At 38.5% G+C, this 25,438-nt stretch overlaps 1 protein-coding gene across 1 annotated transcript; it reads left to right on the forward strand.

Annotated features, from left to right (window-relative positions):
* Positions 1–1,484: 1,484 nt before the first annotated feature.
* LOC135633873 (uncharacterized) lies at positions 1,485–25,234 on the forward strand. Its single transcript, XM_065143842.1, has 15 exons — positions 1,485–1,527; positions 1,654–1,755; positions 1,869–1,943; positions 2,248–2,333; positions 2,913–3,010; positions 3,162–3,213; positions 12,937–13,029; positions 14,581–14,691; positions 16,047–16,179; positions 17,035–17,438; positions 18,632–18,741; positions 22,180–22,238; positions 22,517–22,704; positions 24,351–24,567; positions 24,708–25,234. The coding sequence occupies exons 1-14, from the start codon at positions 1,485–1,487 to the stop codon at positions 24,537–24,539; spliced, it is 1,743 nt and encodes a 580-aa protein (XP_064999914.1). The 3' UTR covers positions 24,540–24,567; positions 24,708–25,234.
* Positions 25,235–25,438: the final 204 nt, after the last annotated feature.

Raw genomic sequence — 25,438 nt, forward strand, 5'->3', positions numbered from 1 at the left:
CCAGCACCAAAAAAGTCAAAGATTGGTCAAAATAAATTGGCGAGGTCAAACGTGCGGGTCCCCTTATAATATTTGGTTGATGGTAACCATTAACTTAAATAAGAATTTGTTGAAGTACTACATTCGAAAATACTACTTAAATAAAAAAAAAAAGTTTCATATGATTTACATCGCTAATACTCGACAAATTTACAATCAGGAATTTTTGTCATCTTAATCTTCATCTAAAATTTTGTTGTTAGTTCCATTATTTTAAGAGGAAGTTAAATACTATCCTACTTTAATAACAATTATTTATGGACAAATTTTAGGAAAAATTCATAGTTAATGTCTTAATTTCTAAAATTTTTTGGAGAGTATTTTTTTTTTCAAAATAACAATATCATCTTTATCAACCATCATTTCTGGTTAGTACTATCGTATGTCTGATCTTGCCCTTGATGATAGATCAAAATAACAAATTCATAGTCTACATGCTCTCGTTGTAATCCTCGTATCCCCTTCTTATTTATGTGAGAGTTATAAATAAGAACAATTCTAACAAGAGGTAACGGGGTTCGTAGAGGTAGGGGCAAGTTTATGAAAGTATGCACAAGATAGTAAAAGACAGAGCGGAGGAGAGGTAAGGGTGATGATGTTGGTCACAATAAAAAATAGTGAGAGGTGAGATACACAATGATAGACTCGATAATCTAACGGAGTCTTAAAAAAGATAGAGATAATATACGGAAGTTAAAATGAATATGCGAGGGAGAGATGACGACAAATCCAATGAAAAAAATGATAAAAATAATAAAGAAATAAGAAAAAGAAAAAAAATTCTTTTTTCACTTGTAAGATTTAGATTAATCCTCCCGTGGATCAAATATTCCTCTTGTTAATTCAATAAAGATTTCAAATGTGAATTGTATGATGTTTTCCAAATATTTAGGTTTTAAAATCAAATTTAAAAGTCACCTTCCAAAGCATACTATTCCCTTCACTTATTATCAAGTCGAATCAAAATTATTATATTCTAAAGGTGCTATCCAACTTGGTAAAATCATCGCAATTGTAAAATCTATATCAGTTCTACTTATTTTTCAAATCATATGAACCTAAAAAAATTGAAATACTTTCAAGTCTTAATTCACTAAAAATGATATTTGAATTTCATTACAAGTATTCAAGCGTGTGTCACGATGGAGACGACTGAGAATAAAACTCTAATATATTAGTATTTTATTCATATCAAATTTTATCATATTTCAAAAAAATATTCATATATTAATATTGTATTCTTAACGAAACATATTAAACATGCGATGTAATCGATTGATCCAATGGTTGAGATTTAATTGGGTCTATATTGGAATAATTTTATGCCACGCGTCATATATCAATCTGTAACAAGTTTCGTGTTCCGGGAGATGGACGGGATCAGGAGAAAACCATGACGCCATGCCCGCTATATAATAAGCTTCCAAAGTGTTCGGGGGAAGGCGATGGCGGGAATCAGTAACTCTTCGCCCTCTCCAATTGCCATCGGTAATCCTCCAAACCCTAGAAGAATGCACGCATTGATCTTTGCCCCGAGAAATCCCTAAGATCGGAAGCCTCATACCCTCACTTTTTTGATCTCTAGGCTTCTTCTCTTTCCCACTGATCTTGCAGGTAACTGCAAAGTCGTAATCGAAGGGCACGGCGTTTCTTGCGAGAGCAGCGAGAAAAGTCTTCGCGTTTCCGTCTCCAGTGATGCAAAAATCCTAATTTCAGGCACATTTTTCCCTCTATTGGCTCTTGATCTCTTTGATTACGTCTTGGTTCTCTGTCCGCAGTGTTTTTCTGAGTCATTCCATTCCTGCTTCTTTTTTGTTTTTTCTATGCAGTGGATGATCCAAAGGTTTATTCGAGAAGGAGAACTTGCAAATCCACTCTACTAAATCTCGAACACCAAGATAATTGTATTAGTTGGCATCTATTTGTTCTTTTAGCTCTTAACTTCTGCACTCTCCATGACTGTCCTTATTTGTGAAACCGAGACATACATTAGAACCCGAGTAACTTTGTCTATCTCTTTTGGGTTTTTGAAGCATTATTCCTGGTTCCTTAAAAAAGATGGGGAAGTAGGAAGTCTGAATGTAAAATAAAAAAGATGGTGCTATACGGCTTACTAGCAAACATATTTGCATGTTCCACTAGCCCTAAATTTTGCTTGTGCCTTTCGTTTCCACCTTTTAAGATAATTTTCACCATTTTTTATTGTAGGTATGTTGGGATTTCCTTCGAGAGATCACTCATTCTTGCTCCTAAATCCTAAAGATGCAGACAGCCATAGTAAATCCCTGCTCCAGGTAGTAAGTCATGACTAAATTTTAAAATTTTTCTTGTGCAAATGCAAGGGCAGGTTGCTTTATTGCAATTTGGCACCTACATTGTTTAAATGCTTAAAATATCGACAGTGGTTTTAATAGCATAAATCAAATATGTGATTGTCAAATCAGGTTGTATTTGGAATATTCTAGAGGTGAGTCATGGCACTTCGTGTGGTGATTGAAACAAATAAAAAAATTATCGATATGATATCCATAAAACAGCTAATGATTTTCTTTAGCAACTTCTCAAATTGATCTTTCTCTGGTGTCCATTTAAAACTAATTGATTCATACATGACAATGCTTAAACATTCTTAATGGAAGCTGAAGTAATGTAATAACTTGAAGTATGACTAGCACATTTCAAGTATACTCTTGAAATTTTTTTCCTTTTCTTTTTCTTTCTAATAAAGATCTCATTTTGGTAGTTTAACCTCAAAACTTTTTTCCTCTACCTATTGATATTTGGATGTACAATATATTGGATGTTTTGTGACGACAGAAGATTCTTCCTTTCACCATTTAAATCAATATCTTTCCCTTTATTTTTGTTTGCAGCAAGTTCTAGAGCTTTACTTGGAAGAACTTCCTACCATGAACTATGCTGCAAATACTGGAAAGAAATCCCAATTTCTTGAAAAATGTACAACGAGTGGGTAAGGCAGTTGTTTTCTTAGCTAGATCTTGGTATTGAAGATAATCAGCAACCCTTTTTTATGGTCCTGAATTCTGTCATAGCTGGTGCACGTTCAGTTATTCTGATGACACTTTAATTATTCTAATGCTTGTTTTTCTATTTTGCTGCAGAAAATATACGACCTTGGTTCTGAGATCAGATCCTGTAAATGGGTGTGGTGAGGTAAGTTTTACCAACATCAATTTTCGTGGTCTAGCATGTATTGCATGTCTATTGAATCATTCTTAACTGCACTTCAAACCTTCTTATTTTGGGCAACTTTAAAACCATCTACTAAAGTTGGCAGACTTGCAATGTAAACAAATGAAATTCATCACATTCCCACTCTTTGAGTTAAGGAAAGTAAATGAAAACAATAAAATTGCTAGAGAGTTAATGGAAATAACCATTTTAGGCATTCTACTACCAGCATTATTGACCCAATCCGATGGACAATTAATCGCTTAGTCAGACAAAGTTATCATATCTAATCTAGTGACAGAAATAAGTGATTTGCTGTGACAATGTTCCAAACAATGAAACAACTAATCCTAATCCCCATGTATTACTATCCAAAGTAATTAACATGCTTGTATCTATATCATGACCCAGAACAGTCCCCATTTTTTGCTAGTCATAAGTGCCCAGCAAGCCAATCACGTGAGTGATGGCACGTGTGACTTGATACAGAATCTTTTTGCTTATTATATTTTGGCGTATATCACTTTATAACTATTGCATAAATGCATATATATTGTGATGTCCTTGGATTTGTGCAATGGGAATCGGATCGTGATGAGATCACGATAATGAGACCGATTCACCTTTAAACACATATCCTAAATAATCCCGGTCATAGGTTACTCGAGAGGGACATCGTGATAACCGGATAGACTAGTGTGCTGTATACCCGTCCATATGATGGATGCAGCTGGTCTCATAGCTGCTCGTGTAGGGACACTAGGGATACAGTACAGGTGCTCATTGGAGAATGAGTTCACTGATTGATCCACTTACGGAATGCTGGATGGTTGATGATGCCTTATTGTCAGACAACGATTCCGTAGTCCTAGTGGTGTATCTGGTTCTTAGACTTGAGACACCAAGGATGTCCTGTATGAGTGCTCCACTCTTTGATACCAGACTTATAGGTTTGGCTGTTCCCAGATCTAGTACAGCTGGTCATTGGGAGTGGTAGTCGACCTTACGAGGGCTATTGAGTGTCGATAGAGGATCATCCACTCTCGGTATCATGAGAGGAATATCCCATGTGTTCTTGCTCAGACAAATCCCTGGCCAGGGTCATTCGGGTTGAGAGAGAAAGAGTTCTCCGGGAGAATCCGATTAGAGCGAGACTCGAGTAGAAACCGTATGGGTCTGACAGCACCATGCTCGATATACGGTCTCTGGGATATTAGATGGATGAGGGACTATAGGTACATGGTAACTGAGGACAGACAGGTCCAATGGATTGGATTCCCCTGTATCGTCTGGGGACTACGGCGTAGTGGCCTAGTACTTCCGTAGTCGATGAGTCGAGTGAATTATTACAGAGATAATAATTCACTGAGTTAGAAGGAGTTCTGACAGGTATGACTCACGGCCAGCTCGATATTGGGCCTAGAGGGTCACACACATATGGTAGGCATTGCGATGAGTAGAGGTTCGGATATGAGATATCCGACGGAGCCCTTGTCTTATTGGATGCAGATCCAATACCCACTAGGGAAAGGACCCATTAGGGTTTTGACACGGGATCTCTATAAATAGGAGGGATTCACAGCCTCATAGGCTAGAGTCTTTGCTTGCTCTTCCTATTCTCCTCTCCCTCTCCACCTCAGAGTAGGCCTGGAGTTTTGAGGAGCGTCGTCGCAACCCTGCTGTGTGGATCACCGCTAGAGGGGAGGACGCTTGACCTCCTTCACCCTCTCCTAAGGATCTGCAAGGAAACAGGGATATACGATCTCCCTAGGTAACACAATCTCTATACGCAGTTTTGTGTTTTTGCGGATTTTGCGCACCAATCTTCGCACGACGATGAACATCTTTTTGGGAATCGGGGATTTTTGTTTTCTTGTTCTTCCGCTGCGCATATGATGTCGCCCCCACTATGATTTCCCAACAGTGGTATCAGAGCCAGGTTGTTCGTGCGAATGATTGGTTTTGAACTGCGTGTATTGTGTTTAGGAAGAATTTTGACGTCAAAATCGTTGACGCAAAAGCGAGGAAGGGCAGCAACAGTTGCTGCCCTCGATCTGCATGCCTGCAGCCACCTGCAGCGGCAGCCGCAGTCGCAGCCAGGCAGCACAGCGCCGGCGCATGCGCAAGCGCTGTGTCTGCAGCAGCCGGCCGGCGGCCTGCTTGCAGCAGGCTTGCTGCCGGCGGGGCTGGCAGCCCGCGGGTAGAGGCGCCTGCGGCCGCTGAGCCCGCGGGTAGAGGCGCCGCGGGGCAGCAGCGCGGGCTGAGGCACCGCAGGGCAGCGGCGCCTGTGGCCGCTGCTCCCACGGGCAAAAACCTCGCAGGGGCGGCCGCCAGCGAGGCAGCACCGCCTGCGGGCGCTGCATCGCCGGCAGAATTGCCCGCGGAGGCGGCGACGCCCGCGGGGGCCAGCGGGCGTGCCGCCCGCAGGCGAGGGCAGTGCCCTCGCCCTCGCCGCACAGGCCGCCGCCAGCAGGGTGGCGGCGGCGGCGGCGCAGCAGCAAGGGGGAGAAGGGCATTAGGGTTTTCTGGGCAAAAGACAGTTTTGCCCCTCGGAATTTGAGAAATTCCAGTTTCTGTCTTTTGTCCAAATTACGAAAATACCCTTAGGAATTGAGAAATTCCCTATATATCCCTGATTTCAGAAAATATTAATTAATTAAAAGGTTTGGTTGATTATTATTTTTATTATTATCTAGTAGTCCTACATGATGATGATTATTTATACATGTGATGTATGATGTGTGGACGGATGATCATGGACCGTGTGATGTGTGTACTTGTGATTATTATTATTGAGGTCTGCGAACCTCCATTATATTTCTCGTTTATTGTCGGGCCTGCGTGCCTATGATTAAGTTGTAATCACATGAGGAGGCGCAGCGGGAGCGTGGATGCCATAGCGGGACCCACGAGACGGACGATCGTGATGCATGGAGATGCATCAAGATGTCGACGGAACCGATGAGGACGAGATGGACGATCACAGGGCATGGAGATGCACCGTTGCACACATAGATCTTGATGTGAGTGATTAGGCCTACTGGCTCGGGCCTAATCATATTAGGTTGTGGTCCATGATCATCTGGTGTGATTGCTTATACACATACTAGATATGTATATATATTTGCATGCGATGTAGATATATATTAAATATGTATATGTGTGACATATCATATTAGGAGACCAAATCAAAGAAACATCTCTCGATAAAATTAAGTCGGTAAACGTGAGGCAATTAGATTGACCCACGTGGCCTTCCATCGTTATGAGTAGGAACCGAATCCCGGTGTAGGTTGAGTTGGTCGAGTCCCTCGAGACTCACCTATATCGCGATTCGCTATCTTGCTTACGACATAGAGATGTCACCGGTGACCTGAGGGCATGATATGCTTGGTCGAGTCCCTCGAGGGTATATCATCAAATCAGACTCATCTTGTAACGAAGGTGTTGACTTAACCGAGCATCATGGTTGGTCGAGTCCCTCGAGGCCATGGTGATTCGGAGGCCGAACAGGACGGGAATCACAAGGAGTTGTGATCGGCAAGAGTTGTCTACCTTTTAGGCTTAGTGTGATTGGTCGAGTCCCTCGAGGTTACACTAAGACGCTGATTGGATCCTGATCCCCACTAGAAGTCTGCCGGAGACTTCCGTTTCACGTGCTGAGGGTGTCGCGTGACTCGTTAGTAAAATAGTGGGAGAATATTAAGATAGAAGTCCATATCTTGATAGTTTATTTCTTGCAAAATCTGCATGTTATTCATTTTTGCTACATCTTTATTTTCAGAAAATGTCGTTTTCAAATCCCTTACGTGGCATACTTGATGTCAACCGCCTCACTGGTCCAAATTATACGGATTGGCTCCGTAACTTGAGAATTGTTCTCACAGCGGAGAAAATCGTGTACGTCCTTGATACAGTGATGCCTACGCCCGAAGAAGGGGCAAGCGAGGATGAGATCGCTCGCTACGTGAAGTACATTGATGACTCCACTCTTGCTCAGTGCTATATGTTGGGCTCTATGACTCCAGAGTTACAGAGACAACATGAAAAGATGGATGCCAGATCCATTCTCCTACATGTCCGTAAATTGTTTGAGGAACAGGGAAGGACTCAACGATATGAGATATCCAAGAGCCTTTTCCGCGCTAGGATAACTGAGAGGACACCGGTTCAGAACCATGTCCTAAATATGATTGAGTGGATAGAGAAACTCACAGGTCTAGGAATGGTCCTAGAGGATAACTTGTGTGTGGACATTGTACTTCAGTCCCTACCAGATTCCTTTTCACAGTTCATAATGAACTTTAATATGAACAAGCTTGAGGTGACTCTCCCAGAGCTCCTCAATATGTTGAGGGAGGCAGAGAGTACTATTAAGAAAGAGAAGCCAGTTCTCTACACTGGTGAGACCAGAAAGAAAAGGAAAGCAGAAAGGTCCCTTAAGAAGGAAAAGGGCAAGGGCAAATAAGGTAAAGCAAAGGTTGCTAAGAAAGACCCAGCAAAGGACAAAGGCCAGTGCTTCCACTGTGGTAAAGATGGGAACTGGAAGAAGAACTGCAAAGAGTACCTTGCAGAAAGGGCGAAACAAGAAGCTTGGTGAAGCTTCAAGTACATTCATGATCAATCTCCAATTGTTAGATTTTTGTGATAGTGCATTGGTATTGGATACCAATATTGCTTATCACATCTACAATTTATTGTAAATTCTAGCAAAGCTAAGGGGAGATTGACGAGAGGAATATTGCATAAAGGTTTGTTTATGCAAGACACTACTCCACATATCATGAATGTAAGTGTCTAAGAGGAAACGAGATGAGTTGAACAGTGCATACCTGTGGCATTGTAGGCTAGGTCACATCCATGAAAGAAGGATTCAAAAGTTGCTAAATGATGGATATCTAGATCCATTCGACTATGTGTCATATGCAACTTGTGAGCCTTGCATTCGTGGAAAACTGACCAACTCTCCATTTAGTGGAACTGGAGAGAGAGCCACTGAGTTGTTGGAACTCATACATAGTGATGTATGTGGACCCATGTCAACTCATGCCATTGGAGGTTACTCCTACTTCATTACATTTACTGATGATTTCTCAAGGTATGGATATGTGTACTTAATGAAGTACAAGTCCGAGGCCTTTGAGAAATTCAGAGAGTATAAGAATGAGGTGGAGAACCAGACTGGAAAGAGTATCAAAACTCTTCGATCAGATCGAGGAGGTGAGTACTTAAGTACAGAGTTTACTCACTTCCTCAAGGACCATGGGATATTATCCCAATGGACACCTCCTTATACACCTCAGCTCAATGGTGTCTCTGAAAGGAGAAATCGTACTTTATTAGATATGGTACGGTCCATGATGAGTTTCGCTGACCTACCCATCTCATTCTGGGGATATGCCCTAGAAACCGCAACTTACCTTCTGAACAGAGTTCCAACTAAGTCGGTGGTGTCTACACCATATGAGATATGGAAAGGGAAGAAGCCTGATCTTAAAGTAGTTAAGATTTGGGGCTGCTCTGCCCATGTTAAAAGACACAACCCCGATAAGTTAGAATCAAGGACAGGGCGATGTAAATTTGTGGGATACCCCAAGGAAACTTGTGGGTATTACTTCTATCATCTCGAGGACCAAAAGGTCTTTGTAGCTAAGAGAGCAGTGTTCCTTGAGAAGGAACACATTCTTGACGGAGACAGTGGGAGAATGATAGAATTGAGCGAGGTTGGAGAACCAAGCTCAAGCACCACTCTACAGCCCGAGTCTGTTCAGGTATCTAATACACAAGTTTCAACTTTACGCAGGTCTGATAGAGTATCCCATCCTCCTGAGAGATATGTGGGACATATTAGAACAGAGGATGTAGAGGATATTGATCCTCAGACCTACGAGGAGGCTATTATGAGTATAGACTCCGGGAAGTGGAAAGAAGCCATGAATTCTGAGATGGATTCTATGTACTCCAATAAGGTTTGGAACCTAGTTGATGCACCCGAAGGTATTGTACCCATCGGTTGCAAGTGGATCTTTAAGAAAAAGATCGGAGTAGATGGAAAGGTAGAGACCTATAAAGCAAGGCTAGTGGCTAAGGGGTATCGTCAAAGGCAAGGTGTTGACTACGACGAAACTTTCTCACCCGTAGCAATGCTAAAATCCATCAGAATTCTATTGGCTATTGCAACATACTATGATTATGAGATCTGGCAGATGGATGTGAAAACCGCATTCCTCAACGGGAACCTGGAGGAGGAGGTGTATATGATGCAACCTGAGGGATTCGTGTCCAAGAACTGCCCAGATAAGGTGTGTAGGTTGCTTAGATCCATTTATGGACTAAAGCAAGCTTCCCGAAGTTGGAACATAAGATTTGATGAGGCAATCAGATCTTATGACTTCGTTAAGAACGAAGATGAGCCTTGTGTATACAGAAAGGTAAGTGGGAGCGCTATTAGCTTTTTGGTGTTATATGTGGATGACATCCTCATCATTGGGAATGACATAGGAATGCTATCCACAGTAAAGGCTTGGTTATCTAGACACTTCTCCATGAAGGACTTAGGAGAAGCATCTTATATCTTGGGGATTAGAATCTATAGAGATAGATCCAAAAGGATGCTTGGCTTGTCCCAGTCCAGGTACATAGAAACTATTGTCAAAAGGTTTGGCATGGAAAATTCCAAAAGAGGTCTCATACCGATGAGACATGGGATATCGCTTTCTACGAGTATGTCCCCAAAGACTCCAGAAGAAAGGGCGAACATGGATATGATACCTTATGCCTTAGCAATAGGGTCTATCATGTATGCCATGCTATGTACTAGGCCTGATATAGCACATGCTCTGAGTGTCACGAGTAGGTATCAGGCGGATCCAGGCTTGGAGCACTGGAAAGCAGTAAAGTGTATCCTTAAGTACTTGAGAAGGACTAAGGATCTTTTACTAGTATATGGAGGTAATAGCCTTAAGGTTGAAGGCTACACTGACTCAAGTTTTCAGTCTGATGTCGATGATAGCAAGTCGAATTCAGGGTATGTGTACACCTTGAATGGAGGAGCAGTGTGCTGGAAGAGTTCCAAGCAAGATACCACTGCTGACTCGACCACAGAGGCGGAGTACATTGCCGCATTAGATGCAGCAAAGGAGGGAGTTTGGGAGTCGATACAGATAGCGACAAGTCGACTTCCTTATATTGGGACCACTATGGGGTGATTACTCAAATAAGGGAACCCGGGTCTTATCAGAAGTGTTCTGAGGAGGTTCCAGCTTATAAGAGAGATCGTAACCCGAGGAGATGTAGCAATGGAAAGAGTTCCATCCGAAGATAACATTGCAGATCCACTAACAAAGCCATTGTCTCAGATTGTCTTTGAGCGTCACAGGGGTCTGATGGGGATCAGACACATAGGTGATTGGCTTTAGGTCAAGTGGGAGATTGCTAGTCATAAGTGCCCAGCAAGCCAATCACGTGAGTGATGGCACGTGTGACTTGATACAGAATCTTTTTGCTTATTATATTTTGGCGTATATCACTTTATAACTATTGCATAAATGCATATATATTGTGATGTCCTTGGATTTGTGCAATGGGAATCGGATCGTGATGAGATCACGATAATGAGACCGATTCACCTTTAAACACATATCCTAAATAATCCCGGTCATAGGTTACTCGAGAGGGACATCGTGATAACCGGATAGACTAGTGTGCTGTATACCCGTCCATATGATGGATGCAGCTGGTCTCATAGCTGCTCGTGTAGGGACACTAGGGATACAGTACAGGTGCTCATTGGAGAATGAGTTCACTGATTGATCCACTTACGGAATGCTGGATGGTTGATGATGCCTTATTGTCAGACAACGATTCCGTAGTCCTAGTGGTGTATCTGGTTCTTAGACTTGAGACACCAAGGATGTCCTGTATGAGTGCTCCACTCTTTGATACCAGACTTATAGGTTTGGCTGTTCCCAGATCTAGTACAGCTGGTCATTGGGAGTGGTAGTCGACCTTACGAGGGCTATTGAGTGTCGATAGAGGATCATCCACTCTCGGTATCATGAGAGGAATATCCCATGTGTTCTTGCTCAGACAAATCCCTGGCCAGGGTCATTCGGGTTGAGAGAGAAAGAGTTCTCCGGGAGAATCCGATTAGAGCGAGACTCGAGTAGAAACCGTATGGGTCTGACAGCACCATGCTCGATATACGGTCTCTGGGATATTAGATGGATGAGGGACTATAGGTACATGGTAACTGAGGACAGACAGGTCCAATGGATTGGATTCCCCTGTATCGTCTGGGGACTACGGCGTAGTGGCCTAGTACTTCCGTAGTCGATGAGTCGAGTGAATTATTACAGAGATAATAATTCACTGAGTTAGAAGGAGTTCTGACAGGTATGACTCACGGCCAGCTCGATATTGGGCCTAGAGGGTCACACACATATGGTAGGCATTGCGATGAGTAAAGGTTCGGATATGAGATATCCGACGGAGCCCTTGTCTTATTGGATGCAGATCCAATACCCACTAGGGAAAGGACCCATTAGGGTTTTGACACGGGATCTCTATAAATAGGAGGGATTCACAGCCTCATAGGCTAGAGTCTTTGCTTGCCCTTCCTATTCTCCTCTCCCTCTCCACCTCAGAGTAGGCCTGGAGTTTTGAGGAGCGTCGTCGCAACCCTGCTGTGTGGATCACCGCTAGAGAGGAGGACGCTTGACCTCCTTCACCCTCTCCTAAGGATCTGCAAGGAAACAGGGATATACGATCTCCCTAGGTAACACAATCTCTATACGCAGTTTTGTGTTTTTGCGGATTTTGCGCACCAATCTTCGCACGACGATGAACATCTTTTTGGGAATCGGGGATTTTTGTTTTCTTGTTCTTCCGCTGCGCATATGATGTCGCCCCCACTATGATTTCCCAACATTTTTAACGTAAATCTGGATTTAGATAGTGGTGTCATATTATATATAGATATTTTTTATAAATCTTAGAATTTATGCACGGTCTAAGGTGGGTAGACTTTATGGTGCATATATTAAGAGTCTAAGGAAGCTTGCAAAGAAGTTTCACAGTAACTGTATCAAAGAAGTGAAGAAGAGATGTAAATGAGCTTGAAATTGGAAAGTTTGGTAAAGGGTCCTATGAATATATATAGCTTAAGAAATAGCTGCATGCTTATGAATTGTAGTGTTGTCATTAAATGAGTTAGTGCTTGTTATGCTCCTAATTGGGCGTTTGGTTTTTGTTTTAGAAATTTCTAGGAAACATCTGAATAGATGAAGATCCCAGATCATTGGTGCCAATTCAAGCTAAACATACTATCATTTGCTTTGTAGTTTGTGTGAGCAGCCATTGCTTTGATTCTCCTCAGGTCCTAAGCCTGGTAAAGCATCTGTAGCAGGCAGTAGATCTTTGATGTGATATACAAAAGTTGCAGAAACTGATTGGAAGAAGAATTTTAAATGTTGTGCATATACAATAACAATCCTTTGAATTTGCATATTTTCTCGGGTCCTGTTCAAGTGTTGCATTTACCTTCATTGCATCTGCACTGCCCTTAGACATGCTTTTTCCCTATGGACAAATTAGGAAGTCTGAAAACAGAATTTGCAGATATAGTTTTTGTTTGTGCTTCCTCACAAAGTTCATTATTTAACTTTTGTAATGTGATTGTTGATCCATCTTCTCTGCAACCTACAGGTTATTGCTGCAGTATCATATCAAATAATTCCTAATGACACTCAATATGCTGAAATACCTCTTACTGCTGTCAGTTCAAAGAACCAAAAAATGGTAAGAGCACGATTTTTCATTCGTGTCTTCGTACTTTCCCCCCTCTGCCTCTTCTGTATATGTGCTACATGCTTTCTTCTTGTCTGAGTAACCTATAGAAATTGCACATACAGTTAATGGATGTTGTCTTAAACTTGTCGTTAGATATTATAGGTTATGTTTGAAAGGAGATGCTCTTGAATTTTTTAAGATCTAGGAACATGTACAGTTGCCAAGTACTAGTACTATCTTATATTTCCTACTTATACCCTGGTGATATATTCTTTTGAAAGTTCGGTTTACTATAATAATAAGTAGCAATTCACGAGTAACATATATGTAGTTGACGTGTACCCACTAGTGCATAGAGATCAATGATAGATGTTATTGTAATTAAAGAATAGAACAGGCATTTATGAATGAGCTGATGTACTGTACTGTCTTGATAATCTATAAGTAGCATGCATCTGCTGTCAGTTCAGGTGCAATCTGTGCTGTTCACTGTGTCTATTCCTGTCAAATCATGAAATGCACATAATAACATTAGTTGATATAGGTAGATGTAACTTCTTTTTCAGACCTTGATGAAGAAAAAAAATATTTCTTCAAGAAAAGCAAGGCCATTATACAGTTAACAAAAATCAAATCAACAGATATGGTGATGACCATTTGTGATTAATGAACAGTAGACATTGCCTTATTAACTTAATGTGTCAAACATGTGATACTCATCTCATTGTGCATTAAGTTCTAGGCTTCTAGCAGTATGTATCTTTTTTGCCCTACCAAATTTTGTCTTATTAACATGCAACTATGTTAGGCTTGCTAGTGAACCAATGAAGAGGCCATGCTTTGACTTATCCTGTATAATTTCTTGGTAATGTCATTATTAGAAAATCTTTCTGGATGTTGCTTGGACTAGTACATCAGTGCCAGTTCCAATAGATCTATAGGGCTCACAATTAGAAACACAAAAAAATACATCAAACGATCTCCTAGCCTGATCTATATACTTTCTCTCAAAATGGCTCGAGTTTGCTCCACATTGATCACATTATGCAAGGAGATAATGACACAATATAGATGACATCTGTTGCATGCCTTTTCAATGGTTCCATATTATCTGAAAAATGATGGGATTTAGTGTGGCTCCATAAATAAGGTCAGTACATGTGTGGGTATCACAGTTTAGCATTGCAGGCTTGCCATGCCAACTAGTGACTAGCAAGAACAGACATGGTACATTAAAACTTTGTCCTTGTATCATGTGTGATAATAGATGAGAACTTCAAGCACACTTTCATCTTTTCCTTTGATATAGTGATTTTTCTTAATGCTCCTGAGCTAATTCATTGTCGCATTGATTTAATAGATAATTTTCTCTTGTAGTTATTCTGTGTAAATTTTAGAACCTGAAGTTACTCTTCTTTGAGCATGATTTATGACATATTGTGGTTTAAAGATGCCTGTGGAAGCTTTTGTTAGTTTTTGAAGTCAGATGTCTGGAGAGATTATTTGTTATTTTTTATAATTGCCACAAGCTTTACAGTGATAACGATGCTATTTCTCTAGGGTTTTGGTCAAGCCTTGTACAAGGAATTGAGAGAAAGACTTCAAAATGTGGGTATTTTGACAATATTTTGCTGGGCAGATAAGACATCAGAAGGTTTTTGGCTTAAGCAGGTATTTCATATGGATTGTTTACTAAGGAACTGCATATTTTGGGAAACAGTAATACAATTATCATATAGAACATGTTTAGTTTTAAATCTATGTTCAAGACCGATATGATCCTCAGTTGGATCAATATGGCACAGTTACAATCACATCAACACTTGGTATAGGTTAGTACCAGTCAATTCTAGCTCGACACCCTTCCAAACCTGATTATTCATCTCAATAATGACTCAGCATATATTCTTAAGACCTATTGCAAAACACATACTAGAAATACATAAGTAAAAACTTCTGAACATGTTAAAAGTAGAATATTATACATGAGTTATATATAATACAAGCGATACCTTATTAGTAGGGGTCCTTACTAATGCTGAAATAAATGTCATGATGCCTCGAGATGAAATGGGCGTAATAAGCTATACCTTATCATGTCAGTACCAACCAGTATGTACCGATCCGCCTAGTGACTGATACGATTGGTTGGCACGATACAACATTCCTTGGATTGAAGTTTGATTCTGATAAGAATTGAGCTAACTTCGAGGGAAAAAATAGACAGTGAAGAATTTTGAGTGAACTAGGCTGATAGTGGATGAAGAAAGAAGTGAAATCAAGTTAAATGGGATGGACTGCATCTAGTTATTGGAAGGTAGGCTTACTCTCAAGTGCACCTAATATTACCATACTCGATCGGTACTAGTTTCACACCGGACTAGAAAATACTGATCTGTTTGGACCAATCTGATGGTTTCTCAAACCTTGAGATATGTACATACAAATTAAAGTATGTATGCTGCTCCATGTGTTCACAAAAGGCACTTTACTTTCATTTGATTCGATGCTTGAGTTCATGTATTCCTTCAAAATTACATCTCATGAAAAAGAGATTTTTCCTCTTAAACAAAATATTAAAAAAATCTTATAAGATGAAAATTGACCCTACAGGTTAGTTTTTTATGCCTGTGTTTTACTTGACTTATTTTGTGTCTCCAGGCCTGCAATTACCCTTTATCCAATGTTACTAAGCAATGAGTCAAAGGCAATTTGTTTCTTTATTTTTTGACAGAGTTGTTTCTATTTACCTATCACACATTTTAGATCAATGGAGCATACCCTGTATTATACATGCATGATGTTAGATAAAAGAAATCATTTAATTATTCATTTATCTTATTTTTCCTCGTCTCTACCATTTTTTGCTTATGCAACTTTATAGTTGTTACTAGAAAGCCCCTAAAAATTTGACAGCTACATAATTTCTGTTGATGCTCTATTCTTCATGTTGACAAAAATTAGCCATTCCAAGAGATCATGATTCTTTGGTATGTCATAACTTTCTGTTCATGGATGCAACACAGGGTTTCATAACAATAGGAGAGGTAAACAGCAAAGGCAAAGTTAGCAGGCTACCAATCAGAGCAGATATTAGGAGGGCATTATCTTTTCCTGGTGGTTCAATGCTTATGGTTGCTCATGTTAAGAAGGATACAAGTATCGACAACTCTTTGCAACATCTTAACCTTTATTTTTCCAGTGCTCCTCAAACTTATAAACTTGCAAGAACTATGAAAGCTTTGTCATGATGAACATTTTTCCAAGTTAAAAATGATTTTTCTCTTTGATTTTTAACAAAGGAGAATACTTGCGGCTGATAGGCATAAAATGTTGATTTTTTTATGTAATCTGCTCCATTAAAATTGTAAGATTATAAAAAAAAAAAAATTTCTTTAGTAGCAGTGATGAAATCACCATAATTCTTTTTGATATTTAAGTCTTCTTTGCATGATAATGCTTACAGTGCCCAAATTCCCAAGATCAGATCAACATACAATTGCCAATAGTAAACAGAAGTCATTTTGCATGTTTTGGGCAGAACTTTTTCTCCTAAATGTATCTTTGCACAAGAATGATATTAATTGTCAACCTTTTTCTTTCAGGGTAATACAAAAGTAAATTCCTTCTTTTGCACAATTTATAGTTGCATGACATGCAAATTTAGAAATAAGTTCTTTGCAGATTGTCATTCCTTCTAGTTTTACAGTACTAAAACATAATTGTAACATCCCGATTAATCTTACATCAGAAGTGGGCAAAATTAAGATTGACTTATAAGGGTCTAATGATTGTACTACTTATCAATTTTAGGTTAAACATTTTGACCGGTGATTTAGATCAAGCGAAGTTGATAGGCCAGTTAGCCTATCAGGCTCGGGTCGTGATAATAATGATTTTTTGAAATGTAGAATAATAGAGCTAGCATATTAGTAGCCATAAGAATTTCTTTCTTCTCGTGTTTCCTTCCTGTGACTTCTGGATTTCTGTGCCTAACTGATTTGGTTTCTCCAGGTAATATAGGCTGCAACAGTGGTAAAATTAATTTAAGAGAGGCTGTGAGGGAGTTTGATGTTGATGTTAAAGATAACTCTTCTCAGCAGAGAATAAAGAGGCCAATCTGGGAAGCTTCATTATCTTCACTTAAGTCAAAGAGAGTCAGAGGGGCCCATCTTATTGGCTGTTGTCAGAACTCAAATCAGAGTCTTGCTTGTGACAATTGCTTCTTGCAATCATCTAGACACACAGACATGGCAAATGTGCTGCCTGACCATTCTACTAGTCCTAGTTGTTTTGGAATTCATGATGCAGGACGAAGATCAGGTGACTTATGTGATCATCTGGTTTCAAAAGAAAATTGTCCTAGAATAATGTTCATGGATATTGCTGACGATGTTAAGAAGACATGGCTTACTAAGGTAACATTTGCAAATGCCTTGACTCTTGAAAATATCAAGAATTTGTTGCTTCTCTTAGTTTCTATTCATATTGAATTTTGATAGATGCTATTAAGTTCTTAGAGAACTGCAATGCTGTTAGAAATCAGCACCCTTTAGCTCATTCATTGCTGGGTAAAACCTCTTCATCTTGGGGAATGACACATTGGTAGTGTCATATTGGCTTATGTCTCATAGTTTTCACATGCTAACTAAAGGATAGCAGATAGATGTTAAAATTAAGATATTTCAACTGAATTAAGGAGGGTTCATGCTCAATTGTTTAATTGGGTAATAGTCATCCAATATGATTTTAACAATGTTCTGAGATGATTAATATGTTGAATAACTAAAGTTTGTTATGAAATATTTCAATTATTCGAACACAAAAAAAATGAGCCAATTTAGTGAGTCTTTCTTGTCAGCTTGTAATATAAATAATGTTTTCTCTTAGAACCATGAATATTTTACTTGATCATGAGCACTACTGTATTTTGGGGAATAAAATATCAATTAATCTAGAATCAGGTACTAAAGATAATTATAACAGCCTATTACCAAGTAAATCAAGATTCACTGTTGGCTAATTTTGATCTTAATAAAAGGTGATCTTGCCAAACTGCACTTGCATCACTCGAGCAAATCCTATTTGTTTAAACTTAAGCACTGGGAAAGGTAACATCTAAAGGTACCATGCCCCAGCTTCGGTGAATGCTACAATGACACTTTTAATCATATTCTAGTATGCAAATATTTGAATTTCTAGAGTTTTTATTTTGGTAAACAGAATTGAGCACTTTAACATGCACCTATGCTTAGCCTAACTCAAAGTTTGAACATTTGAAGAACAGTAAGAGTTGGTTTTGTCCAAAGAGAGTTATGAAATAACATCTTCCAGTTCCATTTCAGTATGTGAAATAGTAATGGTTGATGAGAATTTATTCTCTAAGGTCATCATCAACAATTGGCTAACATAAATGCATGGAATGGTACCCTTTGAGAAGGGTAATAAGTCTCACTTTTAAGCAAATGAAACTTATTGAGCATTTATGACAGACTTTGGTAGATCTTTTCATTTTCTATCACTAGCTGTGAAATAATTATATATCAATGTTTAAAAATGCTTCTGTATATTCTAAGACATGTTATTGTGAAATCTATATTGAATTATGTAGATAGTTGAGGAACTTGGGGGTTTTGTCACATGCGATGGAAGTAACAGCACACATGTTATTACTGGAAAAGCACGAAGGACTTTGAACTTCTCCATAGCTCTGTGCTCTGGGTAAGTTTCTCATCATTGTTGATGATAAACTATGATGTAACTTGGCTAGGCATGTTAGGTGCTAGTTCTGCCTCGGTCCTTTCTTGTACCTGAATATTATTTGAAGCTCAGTGGATTCAACATGGGACATCCGTTATGCGTTTCATTTAAAGATTTGAAGCTGAAACCCAGAAACATCTTATGATAGTTGCCATTGGACTTCTTTCATATAATAAGGCTTTAAGTTGAAGTATTTTATTGTTTGTTCTAATGACAAATTTTATTTTGGGAATGGGAGAAACTAATGAAGGGACAATTTTTCTTCATCTTTATTTGCCAAAAGGCAAGAAACTGATTTCATTATAATGTTGCTACTTTGTTGTTCCTTATCTCTTCATATATTGTTTCTTATTTTTCTATCGAACTGTTGTTGTTATATATTGTTTTGCCCACCCCTCCATTCTTTCAATTTTTTTTTCTTCTACTACTGCTCTTATTTCAAATTTTCTACTAATTTTTGTTATTACATGGCTGTAGAATTTTTTTTTTTGTATAGTTCCATGGAGAATAAAATTAGGCAAAGTCATTTAAAATGATATGCATATTGCCAAGGAGATCTGCAGATACTATAGTTAGAAGAGGTGAGATATATACTATAAGAGATATCTAGTATTAATGTTGCTAGGAGAGATCCAGGGAGGTCTAGAAGGCTTCAACTAAAACTATATATGAAGATCTAAATGCTTGTAACTTAGTAAGAATAGTATTTTGTATAGAGCTCAATGGTGGCAAAAAGTCCACATAGCTGACCCCAATTAGTTGGGACAATATGGCTTATTGTTGATAACATGTTGCATTGCTTTAGCAACTTTCTTTTTTCTTTCTTAAGGGAGCCTCATCTTCATGTTAATCCATTTTGCAATTATCATAATTTTACAATGTTTTACCGTTTTAGCTAAATAAGCCAAAATTAACCTTTCATTTGTTTACATACTATTTACTTGTAGGTAAATCCATCAGGAAAAAAGTAGTAGGAAAATACTACTTTTGTAGATTGATTTATTTTTTAGATCATATGTTCGTTAATTGTCATTCCAATTGCACCTTACTTTGATGAGGCATATCCCTCACTTCATGCCTCACACCTAGGTTCCAAATAATCTCATCATATGTTCGTTAATTGTTTTACTTTTTTTTATAGATTGATTTATTTTTTAGATCATATGTTCGTTAATTGTCATTCCAACTGCACCTTACTTTGATGAGGCATATCCCTCACTTCATGCCTCACACCTAGGTTCCAAACAATCTCATCACTCAGTAGTGATTTCAATAGGCGCTCGGGCGCTCGCCTAGGTGCTCTGGCGAGGCGAGGCGAGGCTCGAGTGCCTCGCTTCATATCCAGGCGGCACGCTTCAAAGAGGAGCCGCCTGGGCGCTTGCTCGAAGCGCCCGACGCTTGGGCTCGGGCGAGCGCTTGGGTTAAACCAGGCAACCCCTGTGCTTTAGTTGGTTTAATCGAACTAACTAAAGCACCAATATCAGCCTCCTAGCATCCCTCTCACGACTTCCATAACCCTAACCCTCCTCGCGATTCTGTCGTCGATATTTCCTCTCCGCTGTCGCTGCCTCTCTCTTCTGCTGTTGCCTCTCTCTGCTGCTGTTGCCTCTCTCCGCTGTCGTTGCTCTTCGTTGTTGCTACTCGCCGTTGCCACTATCGTTGCTCGCTGTTGTTGTCACTGCTCGCCACTCTCGCTATCACTGCTCGTCGCTCCCGCTGCTCTCAGTGAGCAGCATCGGTCTTACTCTTATGCTGCGCTCTCGCTATCGCTGCTCGTTGCTAACACTACTGCTACTACTGTCGTTGCCAGTATCACTGCTCGTTGCTGTTGTCGTTGCTTACCACTGTCGCCGTTGCTTGCCGCTGTTGTCTTTGATACGGGGGGGGGTAAATGTAGAATAGATTTCGACAGAAAGATGATAGTACAGTTTTTCAGATAGAAAATAAATGAACTCACGATAACACTATAATAAAATAAAAAAGAAAGTTCATCACCAAGTTCAAAATCACTAAGGGATACAGAAAGATCATTACCCCAAGGATAATAAACAAAGATACAGAACTAAAAACAAAAGACTCACCACTCAAGGACGCATCCAAGAGATACAGAGTTTAAGAGAGCTTCTGCCAATATCATTAGTTTCTAAAGTTCTTTCTAACCCCTAAACAACAAAATAAGTACTAGTGCATGAAACAACCCTTCATACATAGGAAATATCAAAATTAAGTGTTTTACGACTGGTAACCAACTTCTTTAATATATTCCTTGGTTATGAAGAAAAGTATATTGAAATAGCTATAACTTTATATAAGGAATGTGCTAATGAGCTGTCATATTTGAGTGAGTTGAGTTGAAAATTATGAGACAACATTGTGGACTGAAAAAAATATCATAGCATCAGCAAGGTCCATATGAGCATATTGTAGCAAATTAGATACTCCCGTGTCAGTCTTACTCTTACTCACTCTTCTCACATCGACTCGATAGTATACTATTAACAGTATATTGTTAACTGTATACTGTTAATTGTATATTAGTAATAATATTTTTTTATTTATTAGATTAATAATATATTATTTTGATTTTAATACTGCTAATTTTTATTTATTTAAAATTATTGATATTGTTTTGAATTTTGAGACTTTTTGTTAACGTGTTATTATGATTTTGCAAGATTTTCTTAATTTAATATCATATTTTTATTTAAATAATTATATTTATTAATTATATTATATATTTTTTATATTTTAGTACCTCACTTCACTCGGGCGAGCACTTAGCGCCTCGGGCGTTTTTGGACCTTGGCGCCTAGAGTTTTTTAAATCACTGTCACTCAGTGTTCATTGACCTTTGATAACTTAGATCCTGTCAATTAATGTCTGCTTAGCGGTTGTGCTCATTGCTTGGAGTTTTTGATTACTTGATTAAATCGTAGAATATAATTTCCAAGGAAGATTACTTGATTAAATATTCACAAACATGACAACGATCTTCATTGACATAAGTATACCAAAAGATAAGTGAGTTTTGAAGAAAGTCTTATTTTCTTTGGCTTATAATGAGAAATGTGTTGAGAAGAGGGAAAGACTTCCAAGAGATATGGGAGTATTATAAATGTCTGCCACCGATCTTTCCCTTTGAATGACAGGTTTCAACTGATATTGATCCAAGTGAAGTAAAGGCACTGAAACTGGACCCAAGTTCAAATAAGTTTAAGCTATTCTTCCTGTGACCAATATGATGACAATTTTCATGGGTCATCTCTCTGATAACGGGATGATTATGAAAGTTGGCAAATAGCTAGTGCTTTTTTGGTCATTCTTATCTCTTCTGATGCAGCTAATTTCATATAGTATGTCTCTTCTTACTAATTGTCTACATGTGCAATTTTTCATCAGAGCATGGATAGTGTCCCCAAGATGGCTGAAGGCAAGCTTCAGGGAAGGCAGGTTTTTAGGTGAGCTGATATTCTCTTTCTGACCCTGTTATGTTTGACAAATGTATAGGTTATCCACAGTTTAGGTCCTTTTCATAGAAAACTACAAAACAAAAGGTGTTAATGCTACATGGTTCGAAATGCTTAAGTCTAAATTAATTATAATATATCCATCAAACCCTTATAAATAGCATGTTTCTCCCATTTCCAACACGGGACTGGATTTGGGGCATTATTCTTAAAAGGTCAACAGTCAGGATACATTTATTTCAATAATTTATTCCATTTTCCTTGTACAGAGGAGTCGCAATTCATTCTAGAAGACGAAGACTATTTGTTGAAGTACAAGACCGACTTGAGAAATGTGGTTAATAGAGCAAAAACAAATCCCAAATCATTGCTCAGAGGATATCATGTCTGCCTCACTAAGCATATTCAGCCCTCTGTTGGCATCGTTTCAACCATTATTCGGTCAGCTGGTGGCAATGTATGTTTCCTTGATCTTTGTATTGCTATAATTTATGTATTCCATCAAATTTGTATAATGCTATGCATCAACTTTATGAAAGGTGGGCAGCCTATGAAAGTACATAAAGCATGAAATGCAATCATTAGCTACATATTTGTAATTTGTTGCTGCCACATAATATTCTTAAATTGCATTTTTTTTATGACTTGGCAACCATTTTGCAGACTAGCATGTTAAATGCCAACTGCTCTCAAAATGCTTTTACATCAAAATGTACTTATTTATGACTAAGACAGAAGCATCCAAGTGTCTCTAGCTAATGATTACCTGCCCTAACATTGCCTTCACGTGTTAGGTACCAATGCTTAAGTTGTAATCCAGCATGACATTTAAAGTGACTTGCCTTCAGTGATCTGCTTGCTTCTTCCCTGGGTTATATGTTTTTGATTCTGAGCTATTAGTGATCTTGTTGTACAACTAATTTGACTGATACATACTTTTAGATTAATCTATTGGGCATGCATTGGTCTTGATACTTGGAAATACAAACTTATAGGAAGCCCCAGCATCATTGTGAACTATCAAGTAGTGACAACTGCTAGCAAAATTACCTTGTGTCTGTTGCGTACATCAAGAGGCTATAGAGTAGATGAATTCCAACATGATGAAATAAAATAAACTTATCAGGAATTAGCAAATTATTTTTTCCTTTTACCTAGTTCTTGTCTTTCTGGATAAAAGAATGTAACATATTCAAAACATTATAGGTGAGTTTTGCATATGGTTTCTTAATTTATCTTTAAGCAATTATCCAGTAGTATGAATAATTCATGCAACCCTTAATGATTGTCATTTACAGGAAATGTACTTACTTGGAAGTCTAAAAATTAACCAAAAATTATATGTGATCATCAACTTTAATTAGTTCACCTTTCTATTGCCCATGGTTTCAAATAGTACCATATGGGCCAGTATTTACTGGTTTGAGGAAGGACCAGTATCAGACCATACAGTCTGATGCTGATCACTCTTTTATCTTCTAGTAATTTTTTCAGCTGATACTGAGCAGTACGGGTTGATCTACTTCCTGATACACCAATATCATACCAGTCGAATAGATTGCCAAAACTGGTCCTGCATCGAGATTTAAACTTTGCTATTGTCTTCCAATGTATTGTGACACTTTTATATTATTCTTTCTAGGCATTTTTAATGTTTGCAGGTTCTTGTTTTTCTTTTATCTGCTTGAATTTACCTTATCATCAGTCAAATGCTGCTTGATCCCCTCCGATGGGTCATACTGAGTTCATCCTTACCTAGTACGAATGAATACTTAATATCACTTACATCTTGGACCTTGGCATTTTCCCCTATTATTAGACAGATTTCATTAGATATATGTAAGATATTGAATATTTTTATCATCTTATAAAAAATATAGAAAAGCTACAACCTCAGAAAGCAATTTGATAGCAACTTCCAAACTCACCAACAAGTCAATCACCTTGGCAAATTAAATTCAGTACTAGTAAGTCGTAGATAGCTACTTATTACTTGTTATCAAGTCAAAACTGTATGAACAATTATGAATTATAATGTCTTGCCATGATGCGTTTCTAAGATAGAGATAAGCATGATTAATTGATGGTGATGAAAATGTGCAGGTAATGCATGGCCTCGGCTGCATCAATGAGCCTTCAAGAACCATCTTTTTGGCATGTGAAGAAGACATGTCAGAGGCTTTGTTAGCAGCAAAGAAGGGAGCATGGACTTTTAGCAGTGACTGGTTAATGAACTGTGTCATGAAGCAGGAGCTCGATCTGGAGGCGCCGCAGTTTGCCGAGTCGCTTTAGGGCTTCACACAAATCCAATCGTTTTGATGTACATACTTATCATTTTGTAGTCCAAATGTAGAATCAGACTTTGACTATTAACATCAACATTTCTGCAACCAAATGAAGAAACTTATTTTGTCTAAATTGTGCCCATTTTGATTAGAACTTATCCTTCTCTTCCTCCAGGGATATCAGACTTACTTTTTGGTGGGACTGGCACTTTGAAAGGCAAATAATGGAGCATCAATCAGACTTCTCTTCATCTAGTTTCCTGTGTCATATTTTTGTCACTTATCATTCAATATCCATCACTGCAAAACATCATCCTTGAAAAAAACATGCTTTATGATAAGCATCTGATTGATTCTTTGATAACATTTCTTCAATTATCACAAGTGACAAAAATATGACACAGGAAACTAGGAAGTCATGGGAGGGACAACAAAAAAGCTGGAAAGGGAACTGATGGATAGTGAAATGAGGGCAACCGATTCAAGCTGCCATGTAGTTCTATTTCACCTTGTGAATCTAGCTTTCCAAGTGAGAAAATTGGCAGAAGTGGAGCCTCCAATCCTAGTTCTACAGATCCGAAGAAGAATATATTGATATACTATTACTTGATAGATGAATTCTATTGTTTTATCTTCTTTCTTTTTTTCCTCACAGAGTGTTACAATTATTGCCATGTTTTTAAATCCTCCTTATTTCTTGAAGTTACTCTGATGTGAGAAAAGTTTTTATCTTAATTTTTTATTCAACTATAAAATATAAGAAAAATTCATGATTCATATCTTCAATTTGTTTTTCTAAAGATTAATCTCTTGATAATCTTTTATTGACTGCTATCACTAACATGATCATTTGTCATGGATCATTTTCTTGATTGTGACATATTCCTGTTGTTTGATGGTTGTTTA

This window comes from Musa acuminata, chromosome BXJ3-3 (genome assembly GCF_036884655.1).
Source record: "Musa acuminata AAA Group cultivar baxijiao chromosome BXJ3-3, Cavendish_Baxijiao_AAA, whole genome shotgun sequence".
NCBI classification, from domain to species: Eukaryota; Viridiplantae; Streptophyta; class Magnoliopsida; order Zingiberales; family Musaceae; genus Musa; species Musa acuminata.